The sequence below is a fragment of the Haliotis cracherodii genome, unplaced genomic scaffold (assembly GCF_022045235.1).
Source record: "Haliotis cracherodii isolate W230 unplaced genomic scaffold, xgHalCrac1.p SCAF_16, whole genome shotgun sequence".
NCBI classification, from domain to species: domain Eukaryota; kingdom Metazoa; phylum Mollusca; class Gastropoda; order Lepetellida; family Haliotidae; genus Haliotis; species Haliotis cracherodii.
This window is the reverse complement of record NW_027266271.1, coordinates 13266287-13281109: the sequence shown is the minus strand read 5'-3', so window position 1 is coordinate 13281109 and position 14823 is coordinate 13266287. Positions and strand designations below refer to the sequence as shown.

The 14823-nt window shown below is 42.3% G+C and overlaps 2 protein-coding genes and 1 long non-coding RNA gene across 3 annotated transcripts in view; all 3 read left to right on the top strand.

Moving 5' to 3' along the window:
• The window catches only part of LOC139464173 (uncharacterized), a 229545-nt gene that overhangs the window by 61625 nt on the left and 153097 nt on the right, over window positions 1-14823 (top strand). The window contains exons 37-38 of the mRNA XM_071245699.1: window positions 198-329; window positions 2780-2899. Of these exons, the coding sequence (XP_071101800.1) occupies window positions 198-329; window positions 2780-2899 (252 nt within the window). The remainder of the gene's footprint in view (window positions 1-197; window positions 330-2779; window positions 2900-14823) is intronic.
• LOC139463841 (uncharacterized) lies at window positions 3334-5033 on the top strand. Its single transcript, XR_011653069.1, has 3 exons — window positions 3334-3391; window positions 4371-4435; window positions 4876-5033. It is a non-coding gene; the product is annotated as an uncharacterized lncRNA (long non-coding RNA).
• On the top strand, window positions 7865-14650 carry LOC139464108 (uncharacterized). Its single transcript, XM_071245651.1, has 6 exons — window positions 7865-7940; window positions 8637-8769; window positions 10285-10481; window positions 11428-11495; window positions 12470-12526; window positions 13541-14650. Exons 1-6 carry the CDS (start codon window positions 7865-7867, stop codon window positions 13571-13573), a joined length of 564 nt encoding a protein of 187 aa, XP_071101752.1. The 3' UTR covers window positions 13574-14650.

Here is a 14823-nt window from a genome sequence, read left to right as displayed (position 1 = left end):
TCCAACCTTTACGATAAATACAATAATGTTTCTCAATGCATGGTTACTATACAATATAAAACTCAAATATTGACTTCACAACTTTCCAAGTCATGTATCAAGTCATGATTCTTACACTAGATTGATAACAATTAGACCCACATGTTGTATAGCTGCTCATTCAACGTCGTCATACTGTCTGCTTTCTTGTGGGACAGATATTGATGAGTGCCAGGACACCAACCAATGTAGCGGGACACCAAACTCAACCTGTAGCAACTCCCAAGGCTCCTTCTCCTGCAACTGCGACAGCGGCTACGTCAAGAACGTCACCACCACCAAATGTGATGGTAAGTCAGATTTCCTTACCAGAAACACACTCCAATACTCGCAACCCACTAAGTATCCACGTGTATGCTCAGCTATCATTCAACTTATGTGATACTTCAAGATGTGCTTGTATGAGAGCAGAGATGCACAGGCCACTTTCTTCCGCCGCACATTTGCCCCAAGACACATCTAACTATTCAACTTGGTGCTTTCTTAGGATCGAACACATTTGGTGAAGGTGATCTGGCATCTCAGCCGTCATGGTTACGTTAAGCTATTGTTATCATGAACATAAGTGAGTGACTTGGGTTAGGTGCCCCCTTTGAAAAGTATTTCCGTTATATCACGGTGTTTTCCACTTTGATTGTACCCACTGGCACGGGTATGGTACTAAGAATTTTAATGAAAGAGGACCTGCAATTTAAACCAACAGTGTATTCAAGCACATATAGATCACGGCGAACAGCGAACTACACAGCGAACTGCGCTGTCTTAGATAAAAGGGCCAGCCGTTACCGTTGTCATTAGAATAGTCCGTGTTCACCAATTTTCAATTCCATGGTCCTGTGGCAATGTGTCTTTTGTTATATGTGACCTTATAGGTGCTGGGATACAATTGTGCTGTGACATCATAAAGACGTTTGACGGCAATTTACTTCAGTGAAAATCACCATGTGTGCGGATTGTACAGACATATCACATTTTTCTCTCGTTAGTTCTTAAAATAGTGAAGAGATTATTTCAAAACCTTTTATCATGCATGGCGACTTTCAATTCATCAGACATTATGTGCAAATCTGCAATTATTACATAAACAACGTCATGGTTGATCATATAGACTAGTGTCCAAAAGAAACGATACCAACTTATTTTCAAAATTGTTTTTTACTAAGTGAATTGTCTAGTATGAAAACATGCCAATTCGTATTGCACATCCCAAACACAGCATAGTCGATAAAAAATACCGGGAACACGTGATCACTTCCGGGAAAAAACGTAAATTACGTGAAAGTGACATTTCCCTCTCTAGCATGCTCTGCACGTGCATAAAAACTGTATAAAACGGCTGATCAGACAGGTTGATATCACAGCAACAAAAAGAACACAAGATATGCCACGTTTGACAGCCATCGAGAGAGAGAGAGAGTCGCTGGAATGGTCCAACAAGAAGCGTCACACGTCGACGTCGCCAGAAGGTTGGGCTGCGTACGCATCACTATCACCATGTTGATGCAGCGGTTACGTCAGACAGGTCAGACGTCAGACAGGCCAAGGAGTGGAAGACCACGAGTAACCACGCCCCGTGAAGATCGTTACATCCGAGTATTACACCTGAGGAACCGCACCGTAACATCGACGTCCACGGCGGCTACAGCACTGGGACACAGGATCAGTCGACAGACCGTCTACAGGAGACTACGGCAGTATGGTATCCGGCCACGTCATCCCTACCGCTGACCGCTCCTGACGCCTCGACACAGGAACAACGGACTGATCTGGGCCAGGCGAGTTCGACGTTGGCAACGGCGGGACTGGGCACGTGTTATGTTCTCTGATGAGAGCAGATTCCTCATCTTCGGAAACGATGGACGGCAGCTTGTATACCGACGATTTGGTGAACGTTTGGCGCCTAACTGTATCCAACAGGTCCGGCCGTTTGGAGGTGGAGGGTTCATGGTTTGGGGTGGCATATGTGGTGACGTCAAAACGATGCTTGTCGGAATTCGTGGAAACCTGAATGCACAGCGTTATCTTGATGACATCCTACGGTCTGTTGTGGTGCCCTTTATTCAGCAACAGCCTCGTGGACTCCTTTTCCAACATGACAATGCAAGGCCACACACAGCAAGATTGACTCAGAATTTCCTTGCCAACGCCAACGTACAGGTTTTGCCATGGCCCGCATGTTCACCGGACATGAATCCCATCGAGCACTTATGGGACCACATCGATCGGCAAATCCGACGTCGCCGTGTGCCTCCAGTCAACGTCCAGAACTTGGAACGATGTCTCCTCGAGGAATGGCAACGCATCACTCCCAACGTCATCAGACGTTTGACGTCATCAGTCCGTAAGCGTGTTCTGGCATGTATTGATGCTCACGGTGGACATACCCGCTACTGACTTGACTTTGAGACGTGTGGTGTGACATTTCCCGTTGTTTCTGTGATCAGTGCTCTAACGAAATGTTCATTTTTCGACCCAACCCATCTTTAAAGGCTTGTCATATTGGTTGTACAGATTGTATTGAAATGAAATTTTTGTACAGATGTTGTGAAAGGATTTCTCAAAAGCATAACACCAATCCTAAACTTCTGCATTGTTTAGTTTTTCTTTTATGTCGTTGCAAACAGGTGGTATCGTTTCTTTTGGACACTAGTTTATATAGAATTTCCCACAAATCACTGTCCCGAAGCCGAGTTTTTTCTGATTGACTTGATACCTTTGAAATCGATATTTCAATTCCCAGACATAAACGAGTGTGATGGCAGTCACGGGTGCGAGGCTACCTGTGTTAACACAGGCGGCTCCTTCAAGTGTGAGTGCCCAGAAGGGCAAACTGTCAACCAGGATGGAAAGACGTGTGACGGTAATATACTTGTTTAGCCTCCTCTTTCATATCACCACTGTGAATTAGAAACAGGCACATATCAAAACATTTGAACTAGATCACTACTGAATATATTTATTTTAAAGACAATAAGACATTACAGTAACTGGAGTAGACAAGTAAACACAGATTATCAGCATTGAAACAGGTGCCCTTTTTTCCTCTAATGATTTGATCATCACTGATGTCATACACAACACTTGTCATGGGTACTGATCATGGCGAGTATTGTAGTTAACATATGCAAACTGTCCATCGTGTACATTCATCCTTTGTGATTAGGTTGAGAAATGATCAGCCACTCTTCTTAGTTCTAGCTGGTTCATGCAGATGACACGAATTGTACCTACCTTTACAGATGTTGAAATAATCACTGCTACTATCCGCCTGGATATAAATGTGTCCGACAGCGTCTTCGATAACACCACGGCGGCGGAATATACCAAACTACTCAAAGACATAGAGAGAGCGGTAAGATGACGTGGAGACTCGGTTGGACGTATCTTGTTCCGTGACGGCTCTTAATCTTGCATTGTTTTACTAGATAGTCATTGAGTTTTGGCACGCCCAAGAAACGCAATTCCGTTGCCTGAGATGATTAGGACCCAGGTGTTCTCCCTTTTCTTATTTTGTACCCGACAGGACACCAGTGTACAGTTGTAAGCGGATTACTCCGCTTTGAACATTGTCGGTAGGACAGGATATGCTCATCCTTTTCGCGAACACCTGGTGTCATCACTGATTTTTATTTGTCTTTTCATATTATTTTCGGGGGCATGGGTGGCCAAGTCGTCAAAGGCGCCACGATTCGCTGTGCAGGGTTGCGTCCCTTGGGCACGCCAGAAACCTATGTTCGCCCCGATTATGTTTCTAGGTGTGTCATCGCCATACCCGTGCTTCGGTGGGTTTCACCGAAGGGTTAAACATCTGAGACCTGCATCACTCCGGCCTTCCTCCCACATTAAGCTGAAACGCCGCGATATAACTGGAATACTGTTAGAAGCAGCGTCAAACCCAACTCACTCACTCATTCATAAATTTTTCACAGCTTTCTGCCCTTACGCGAAATGGAATCTGTTTCGTCGCATAATCTCGATTGGATATACTCTTGCTTTGAAGATTCATGTTATACATACTTATATCAAGGCTTGTCGACTTGACATGGGCGGAAATCCCAAAGTGATCCAGGTCTTAGTAATTTACCACTTTGTTTAAAACTACGAGCATGGGTATGGTACTGACAGAGCATGAACCCTAATCAGAATGAATCAGTGATTCGAACCAACGATCATTGGACGCCAGCACATTTCAAGGTGTACAATACCCTGCCTATGTAAGCATCAGCATTCCCTAGAAATAAGGTATGGTTGAAAAGTTTGTCTTTAAAATACATTAACTATTCACAATGTTATCTTATAATCATGTCAACGTTTCGTTCTTTTTGTTCCAGCTGATTATATACTTCAAGAGCGAACTAGGTGATGCCTTTGCCACGCTTGTTGTCATCCGAATCAGGTGAGTAGTTCAAGCTTGGATTAAGCGTGCATTTCAGCTGTTACTGAAGACCTTGTATAAGCACAGAGAGTGAGTGAGTGAGTTGAATTTAACGTCGCTTTGAACAGTATTTCAGTTATATCACGACGTATCAGCTTGATATGGGAGGGAAATGATATTGATTCCAGACGTTGACCTCTTTAATGAAACCTGAGACCACAGTATAGTTCTGACAAACCTACAAATATGATCAGGACGAACAGGGCTTCGAACCCACGAACATCGGTTTCTGGCAAGCTGAAAGGATGCAACTCTTCGTAGCGAAGTACGAGCCACAGCGGCCAAGTATTTGCACATATAATTTATGAACTCAATACAGTCTAGCATGTCAATGTCAAAACATTTCAAATAACTATCAACGAATTTTCATCAATATGACGTTTGTGCTGTGTGTGCTTCAGACGGGGTAGTGTCATCGCTGACTACACAACTGAAATTAACAAGAAGGAATCCACTGACGCTGCCGCAGATTTCTCAAAAGCCACGACCAACCTGGTAAAGACTAGCTTTCCTATCGGTGGAGTAAATGCATCAGTTCTGGCCCAGACAGTCGATGGGAAGAATGGTGAGTGAGGCTTGACATATAGCGTTTGTTAGTTTATTTGTTGTTTGACGCCTCACCAAGAAATAGTCAGGCTACACCGCTACTCGTCCGGAACATCATCTGTTCTTAGGTATTATCCAGCCCGAGTGATTTCAAACCTTTAAACTATAGGTTTCAGGTAGACGGGAAGACGCCAAAATGCGATACTTGATACGTGAAATAGTAGCATAAACAGAGCTAATACAAAATACATAGAATATGGCTGTGATGATTACTGTAAAGTAGTCATCGAGTGAGACATGTAAAATGCGAGAAGACTATGACACTACTGTTCTCAGCAGTCTCCTGTGCTATACTGACACGTGTAACCCATGACTAATGTTCCTAGCAGTCTCCTGTGCAAGAGTCACATGTACCCCGTGACAGATGTTCTCAGCAGTCTCATGTGCTATACTGACACGTGTACCCCGTCACTGATGTTCTCAGCAGTCTCCTCAACTATATTGTCATGCGTACCCCGTGACTGATAATCTCAGCAGTTTCCTGTGCTAGTCTCACGTGTACCCCGTGACTGATGTTCTCAGCAGTCTCCTGTGCTACTGTCACATGTACCCCATACTGATGTTCTCAGCAGTCTCCTGTGCTATATTGTCACATGTACCCCGTGACTGATGTTCTCAGCAGTCTCCTGTGCTACATTGTCACTTGTACCCCGTGACTGATGTTCTCAGCAGTCTCCTGTGCTACATTGTCACATGTACCCCGTGACTGATGTTCTCAGCAGTCTCCTGTGTTATATTGTCACGTGTACCCCGTGATTGATGTTCTCAGCAGTCTCCTGTACTATATTGTCACATGTACCCCGTGACTGATGTTCTCAGCAGTCTCCTGTGCTACATTGTCACTTGTACCCCGTGACTGATGTTCTCAGCAGTCTCCTGTGCTACATTGTCACATGTACCCCGTGACTGATGTTCTCAGCAGTCTCCTGTGTTATATTGTCACGTGTACCCCGTGATTGATGTTCTCAGCAGTCTCCTGTGCTATATTGTCACGTGTACCCCGTGACTGATGTTCTCAACAGTCTCCTGTGCTATATTGTCACGTGTACCCCGTGACTGATGTTCTCAGCAGTCTCCTGTGTTATATTGTCACGCGTACCCCGTGACTGATGTTCTCAGCAGTCTCCTGTGCTATATTGTCACTTGTACCCCGTGACTGATGCTCTCAGCAGTCTCCTGTGCTACTGTCACATGTACCCAGTGACTGAATGTTCTCAGCAGTCTCCTGTGCTATATTGTCACTTGTACCCCGTGACTGATGTTCTCAGCAGTCTCCTGTGCTACTGTCACATGTACCCAGTGACTGAATGTTCTCAGCAGTCTCCTGTGCTATATTGTCACGTGTACCCCATGACTGATGTTCTCAGCAGTCTCCTGTGCTACTGTCACATGTACCCCGTGATTGATGTTCTCAGCAGTCTCCTGTACTATATTGTCACGCGTACCCAGTGACTGACGTTCTCAGCAGTCTCCTGTGCTAAATTGTCACGTGTACCCCATGTCTGATGTTCTCAACAGTCTCCTGTGCTATATTGTCACGCGTACCCCGTGACTGATGTTCTCAGCAGTCTCCTGTGCTATATTGTCACGCGTACCCCGTGACTGATGTTCTCAGCAGTCTCCTGTGCTAAATTGTCACGTGTACCCCATGTCTGATGTTCTCAGCAGTCTCCTGTGCTATATTGTCACGTGTACCCCGTGACTGATGTTCTCAGCAGTCTCCTGTGCTAAATTGTCACGTGTACCCCGTGACTGGTGTTCTCAGCAGTCTCATGTGCTCGTATCACATGTACCCCGTGACTGATGTTCTCAGCAGTCTCCTGTGCTAAATTGTCACGTGTACCCCGTGACTGATGTTCTCAGCAGTCTCCTGTGCTAGTGTCACATGTACCCCGTGACAGATGTTCTCAGCAGTCTCCTGTGCTATATTGTCACATGTACCCCGTGACTGATGTTCTCAGCAGTCTCCTGTGCTACTGTCACATGTACCCAGTGACTGAATGTTCTCAGCAGTCTCCTGTGCTATATTGTCACGTGTACCCCATGACTGATGTTCTCAGCAGTCGCCTGTGCTACTGTCACATGTACCCCGTGATTGATGTTCTCAGCAGTCTCCTGTACTATATTGTCACGCGTACCCAGTGACTGATGTTCTCAGCAGTCTCCTGTGCTAAATTGTCACGTGTACCCCATGTCTGATGTTCTCAACAGTCTCCTGTGCTATATTGTCACGCGTACCCCGTGACTGATGTTCTCAGCAGTCTCCTGTGCTATATTGTCACGCGTACCCCGTGACTGATGTTCTCAGCAGTCTCCTGTGCTAAATTGTCACGTGTACCCCCTGTCTAATGTTCTCAGCAGTCTCCTGTGCTATATTGTCACGCGTACCCCGTGGCTGATGTTCTCAGCAGTCTCCTGTGCTATATTGTCACGTGTACCCCATGACTGGTGTTCTCAGCAGTCTCATGTGCTCGTATCACATGTACCCCGTGACTGATGTTCTCAGCAGTCTCCTGTGCTAAATTGTCACGTGTACCCCGTGACTGATGTTCTCAGCAGTCTCCTGTGCTAAATTGTCACGTGTACCCCGTGACAGATGTTCTCAGCAGTCTCCTGTGCTATATTGTCACGTGCACCCCGTGATTGATGTTCTCAGCAGTCTCATGTGCTATATTGTCACGTGTATCCCGTGTCTGATGTTCTCAGCAGTCTCATGTACCATAGTGTCACTTGACATGCCTGATGTTCCCAATAGTCTGTTGTGTTTTGTTTTAGTGACGACAGATGTGTGTGACACATACAGGACCAACTGTGAGAGTAACCAAGTCTGCGTCAAGGATAAAGATAGACCAGTCTGCAAGTAAGAGATCCATATTCTCAAATTGCGTCAAATGATAAAAGATTTTTACAAAGTAGTTGTTTCTGTCAAACATACATTTTTGGGGGGTAAATTACCATGAGTTAAAATCAAATGTAGCATTTTTTCTTCAGCTAATCAATCTGTGTTGCCTTTCAGGCTCGTTCCCGAAGAAAGTGAGTACATCGTCATGCGGCTCCACATTAATATCTTCTTTTGCCTAAAACAGAACTTTATAGAGCGATTGGAAATTACCTTTCCAATAAATGTTTTTAATTATGTCATGAATTACAGATGCTGTTATATAATGATATAGAAATAATCACAGATGATGCCATAAAACTATATATAATTAATTACCCATCAGAGTTGAAATTATATAGCAATATAGAATTAATTTCAATCACAGATGATGTTATATAACCATATAGAACAAATTCCTCATCGAACACAGATGAAATTATTTAGCGATTTAGAATCAATCCCAGATGGTGCTGTAGAATCAACCATAAATTAGCACTGTTACACAACTATATAGAATTCGCCTCCTCAAATTGCAGAATATGGTTAATGACACAAAGTGTCAACAGACTATACTGCAGTGGACATCAGCCGAATACATTGTTTATATGATCGGCGTTGTTTCAATATATGCTCAAAGCCTTCCTACTTAACCCAATCAAACATGTTCGTGTTCAGGCGACTATCGACTTATTATCGGACTCTCCGTGGGTATCCCTATCTTCATCATCATTCTGGCGTCCATCATCGCTATCATCTTTATGAGGATCAGAAACCAGAAGAAGAGTCTTGAGAGGTCGTCTGAGGAACGGTGAGTGGGACCAGTGGGCGTTCTGGTGGATGTAGTGAATAGTAGAAGCCAGCATTCCCAGTGGCACTGTCTGCCTCATTCGGCAGTGAACAGAGAAGCTAGTCAGACAGTTTTATAAGTATAAGCTGGGTAGTCAATCACAGTCTGGCAACTGCACATTGTTAGAATCCCCAGCCACGAAGTGGCGCGAGGTATATACGAACGGAGTTTGTCCATCCGCCCGTCCGTCCGCTTTTCAAAATGGTCAAATTTTCTGACTGATGTTACTGGCCATGATCTGAAATGATTTCGATAATTGGTGTGGTAAATTCATTTTTTACACAGTTCTGGCCTTGATCCGCGGTGTTCATCTTAGTGTATAGTGAAACTACTGACGTTGATAGAATGAACAGTCATTTGTATCCTTATCTAAGAGATATTTGACTGAGTTCGAAACTTGTCCAGTCAATTTTTTTTTAAAAGGCCTTCGACCCTTGACCCATGTTAGTTTACTTGAGTTATAGTGTGTGCAATGGGAACAAGTTTTCACTGAAACCGATAAAGTTAGCTTATCCAAGAAATACTTATCAAGACTGAGTTATTTTGTCAAGAGAAGGGAACATTGAATCATTTTTTCTGATGATATACAGTGTTCCAAGCGCCAATTTTTCAGGCTTTATTGGACTATTTTTTATAGTTTATATATTCACTTCTATATGAACAAAGTTCTAATGTGCCCAATGGCGGGGGATAGTGATAACGCTGTTTTCTTGTTACATTGAGAAGGGTTATATCCCATTAGTTAGACGTCCCATTAGTTAGACGTCCCAATTGTTAGACATTTCTCGGCGTGGAAGTAAGTAGTTGATATTAGATGGATATATTTACAACAGAAACCACGAGACGCAAACCTGCACACATTGGAGATGTGTCGTCAAGACGTGCAATGAGAAATGTACGACTGTCGGTGATAAATAAACTGTAACAGTTATTAAATGTAAAGTGTACATTACCAAAAACTGTCACAAAGTGTTGTTACAAACTGTATAAAATGTATCAAATGTAACGTGTCATTAAATGTTAAGTATAATATTAAAGTATCTATTTAAAGCTACTTTGCTTTGTTTGTCAGATCTTATCTGGACTATTCCATTTTAAAGTCTGAGGTAACAAGCATGAGGATTAGTGTGCACTCAACCGTTTAAAGTGTTGTTATAAGCTGTCTAACTATTGGGACGTCTCACTAATGGGAGGACACCTTGAGAAGTTAGACCGGATCCAGCTGTTGTATAAGTGGGGAAGTGAAATAGACCATTTGGACCTAGTTGTACATATCGGGCAGTGAAATGAAAACCTAGAGAGAAATTGTACACGTAGTTTTGTTGAATGAAAAGCTAGCCTAGCGGCTGTACACGTATTACAGAGCTTGATTTGATATAAGATTCAAGATAAGACTTGTCTGACGCAAGTTGTAGTAGTGAGTGGTGGTTATTAGCGATAGATTTCACTAACTACAATATACTTTACACATTTCAGATACGACTCCTTCCCTCAACCATTCTCCAGTCAGCTCGCCACTCGCGGCGGCTTCTACAGCGCCAACCGCGGCATGTACTCGCCCGACTCCCTCTCAGCAGCATCCAGTGATGACAGCCACAAGAGGAGGAAGAGGAATGGGCGGGGTAGCTTCAGAGACAGTGCTTGGTTCGCTAAAGATCAGCAGAATCAACGACGTGAGTTCATTATAATGGGAGAGGCTTGCATTCAGGATACAATGGCCCACAAGGACACCAAGCCTGACATCAAATCCATTTAGTTGCCTCTTACGAGATAGGAGAATGTTTTTAATCCGGCTTTTCCATGTGGTTAGTCACTGAAATTCAGAATAAGTAAATTAATAGGATGTGCTGAAAATGACGATAAGGCTTTATCAAACTGATTAATATTAAAAGGTTAAAATATTCAAAATGATATCAACAAAGAAAATATATGATTAAACGTAAAGAAAAATTATTGTGAAATTGGCAACCTTCATTGGAAGATAAATAATGATTAAAATGAGAATGAAGCAGACTGAAGATCTGATAAACATAATCTTAAGTTTTATTAAATATTATCTCCAACAATATATTAAACTGAGATGGCGCGTACTCACAAAGTGGCGTTAAATGAAATCAAGCCATGTGCATTTTTCTTAGATAAGCCTCGTGTATGACATCGTTAAGATCATAGCAACACATTGATTGGAATAAGCTGCGTAGTACACAGAACATTTAATACAGCTAGTAATAATGAAGTTGTCAGCAACTGCTTCTTTGTACAGTATTTCAGTTTTAACACTGTCTATCAGCTTAAAGGAAGCTCTAAGTGCAGGTCTTAGAAGTTCACCACTTCGGCAAAACTCACCAGCACGGGTATGATGCTCACAAACCAAAAATCATTATCAGGAAGAATATGGGATTCAAACCCAAGATCATAGGATTCTGGTACACCCAAGGGATGCAACTCTGAACAGCAAATTGCGGCGTCTAAGATTACTTGGCCACCCGTACACCATATACACTGTAGTCAGCTGAGTAGTAGATATTACGTTGTACTCGCAGAGAAATCGGTCACATGTGCCTTTTTATTTGCATTCTTGTGTTTGAAATGGGGCTTAACGCATATTTTTCCCGACAGCCGATGACAGCGACCTCTCCAACTTCTCGTGGGACTTCCTGTACCGGATCATGCCACCCAATGAAACAGTGAGTACTGCTGGGACAATGGTATAAAGATTTATTTCATAGAAGGTATATCGTAGACATAGGATAGCTGAAACCTTGTACATCAGTCTGCGTCACACAGCTGAAGTTTGTTTGTTTGTTTGTTATTTAACACCGCCATTAGCAATATTCAAGCTATATGACGACGGTCTGTAAATAATTGAGTCTGGACCAGACAATTCAGTGATGAGCATCAATCAACGTAATTGGAATGGGTGACATGCAATCAACCATGTGACCAAGCCTTCACGAACAGATCTATTTAGTCACCTCATTCAACAATCATAGATTGCTGGGTACCTATATTGTATAATCAAGACATGTGTATAATCATGTCATTTTGATACTTCATATAGTCCCGCCATTGGATAATAATGCTTATTAGATATTATGTTAATGACATAAAAGCTTGTTTGAAAGGTTTGTACATAGGCACATTTGATATAAATCATACTAGATGATATATATTTTCAACCGAATGATGTTCCATACATTAGTTTTAGGCAAGACCCCTTCTTCTCCTCTTGGGAACCTTCTGAGGTCCAAGCATTGACATCTGATTTTATTCATTGTGTGTTTTTAGGAAGCTACTTATTTGTACGGAAGATTTTAGCAAATGAGTAACTTTACCAGATTCTTTCATTGTGACCACAGCCGGTTCTGATCTGGAAAAATAAACTTGTAATGACTTCTATGTTTGAATGATCATGTAGTTACGATGTAGTCGGAATCCTTCCATGACCTCTGCTTTTATGGAAAAAGGGTTTTGTAGCTTTTAGTTATGTGAGGATATTAGTGATGACTGATCTAACATAACCAGTCCAAGATGTCATAGAATTGTGATCAGGAGAAGATGAACAGACAACTATTGCACTAAAGTGAAATATGACGATGTGCTATGTACATCTACAGTATGCAAGGTAAAATGTACAACATAAACTTGTGTCATCTTTCAGTTCGAGATAAGAAGACCACAAATCAACGCCTCCCCCTCGCCGAGATCACAACTGAAGGTAAGGTTCTACATCTATTTGACCATTCAGTAATAACATATCCAGTGAAGACAATGTTTGGGTTCAGTTTAATACACGCATCTCCGATATTGCGGAGGAGCACCATGTTCCCTGCAATAAGGTCACGAGAAACACATTACGTACGGAGGGGGCACGAGTGGCCCAGTCGTATAAAGCACCGCGATTCGCTGTGCAGAGTTGCGTCCCTTGGGCACGCCAGAAAGTTAGATGTTACTGAAATATTGCTTAAAGAAACGTGAAACCCAACTCACACTCACTTGTCTCACTGTATGATACAGATTAGACCTTTCGGAGCCACACTTTCAAGACAGTTGTACATTTATAACCCTTGCCCTGGCCCGGGGCGGTCGGGTAGCCTAGAGGTTAAAGCATTCGCTCGTCACGCTGAGGACCCGGGTTCGATTCGCCACATGGGTACAATGTGAGAGGACCATTTCTAGTGTCCCCCGACGTGATATTGCTGGAATATTGCTATAAGCGGCGTAAAACCATACTCACTCACTTCCCCTGGCCCAGGTTCTGTCAATGCGTCGTTGTGCACCGTTCACCGTCGTGTATTGTGTTTTTGATTGGTTCTTTCGGTAAGCTTATTTTACGTGCATAATTGCTGGCGAAGAGTGAATACGAATGTTCGCAGGGTGAGAATATGTGGTTTATTGACTTTTTAATGTGTGAGAATGTCTGCATGTAGTATATTGTATTGTATACTTGTCAGAACATCTGCATTTGATATATTGTCTTGTGGATTTGTGACAACATATGTATGTGGCATGTTCTCTTGTGAATATGTCAGAATATCTGCATTTGTATATTGTCTTCTGACTATTTGAGAACATGTTGTATATTGTCTTGTGAATATGTCAGAATATCTGCATGATGTATTGTGTCTTTTGAAAGTGGGAGAACATCTGTATAGTGTGTATTCTTCTTTGTCTTGTGTATTTTCGGGAACTCGAGTACATGATATATATGTACATGTCTCTTGTTTTACAGTCCAGCCGCCAGCACCCCTACTCCAGTGCCTGAGACACCTGCGAGAAACAACACAATCTTCAGTTGAGACATATACGCCACTAGCAGGCGTCTTGCGCCACTGAATTATTCATGGACACGCTGGGATATTCCAATTATGCTTGAATGATATTGACATTTAATTGTCTTTATGTGCCATGGAATAATCCTTATAATCCTTGATGGCTGGTGGGTATATGCTTGTCATGCTTGGTTTATGAAAGCCCACTTTCATTATTTTGAGATATGATATTTTGATATATGTTTGTATCTTCCGTCTTTCATCTGAAGAAATCAACGATGCATCCAGTGAAGACAATGTACGCTTCATATCACCTCATCACATGCAGTATTTTTTGGCACATTTGGGAGTATATAACGTGTCGACAGTATTGGGCAACTGAACACACGTTCCTGGATATCATTCACTGTGGTTACTGATTAGTGTTGCATTTTCTTGTAATATCAACTAATACTTAACCCGTGAAGATCCGGGATAGAATATGTCTACAGCAAACCCATGCTTTTTTTGTAAGAGGCGACTATGCTTGTCGTACGAGGCGACTAACGGGACTTGATGCATGTAATCGTATTCCAATGGCGGCTGACGTAACAATGTTTTGTGTCATCTTAATTGTTTGAATATTTCAGAAATCTAAACAAGGAAAAGGTCTTCAACCATCACAATTGCATCTGTCGTCATTTCCGAAATTTTATGTCCTAGTTTTCAATCTCATGTTACCTCATTCAAACCAGCATCTCTTTGTGCTATGTAAAAAGCCTTTATACAGTGTATACGTTCTGTTTTACTAAGATGATCACATGTGACGACAATAAAATACGTGTTACATGTAGCGTATGTATATCCTTGTATACCTCTGTTGTTATGACATGGCATTAATCCAACAGGACATGTAGTTATGACGCATTCTTCCACTCGGTTATTTTTCTTTGTTCTTATTAATAGTGATTACACTGCATGAAAGTGAAATAGTGAGAAATTATTTGGCCACAGCTGATATTTTCGTTGAGGATTAGCCATGATAATACAAAACCAAAAAGTTAGGGATCATGAATATTTGTGTGTGTGTGTTGGGGGGGGGGGGGGGGGGTGTATTTTTCTGTAGTGAAGACTGAACACACAGTTTTATATAACTATCCTCCAAAATATTCATTATCCATTACATTTTTTGTTCAGTATACCTTTAAGAGATCATATACTGTTGGACCATATAGTATGGTGATTGCCTTACTTAAGCAGGGAG

Coding starts and splice junctions, on each gene's coding strand:
- LOC139464108 (XM_071245651.1), top strand. CDS start 7,865: ATGTGTGTGACACATACAGGACCAACTGTGAGAGTAACCAAGTCTGCG. Junction 10,482..11,427: donor AGATCAGCAGAATCAACGAC/GTGAGTTCATTA, acceptor TTTTCCCGACAG/CCGATGACAGCGACCTCTCC. Junction 12,527..13,540: donor CGCCGAGATCACAACTGAAG/GTAAGGTTCTAC, acceptor CTTGTTTTACAG/TCCAGCCGCCAGCACCCCTA.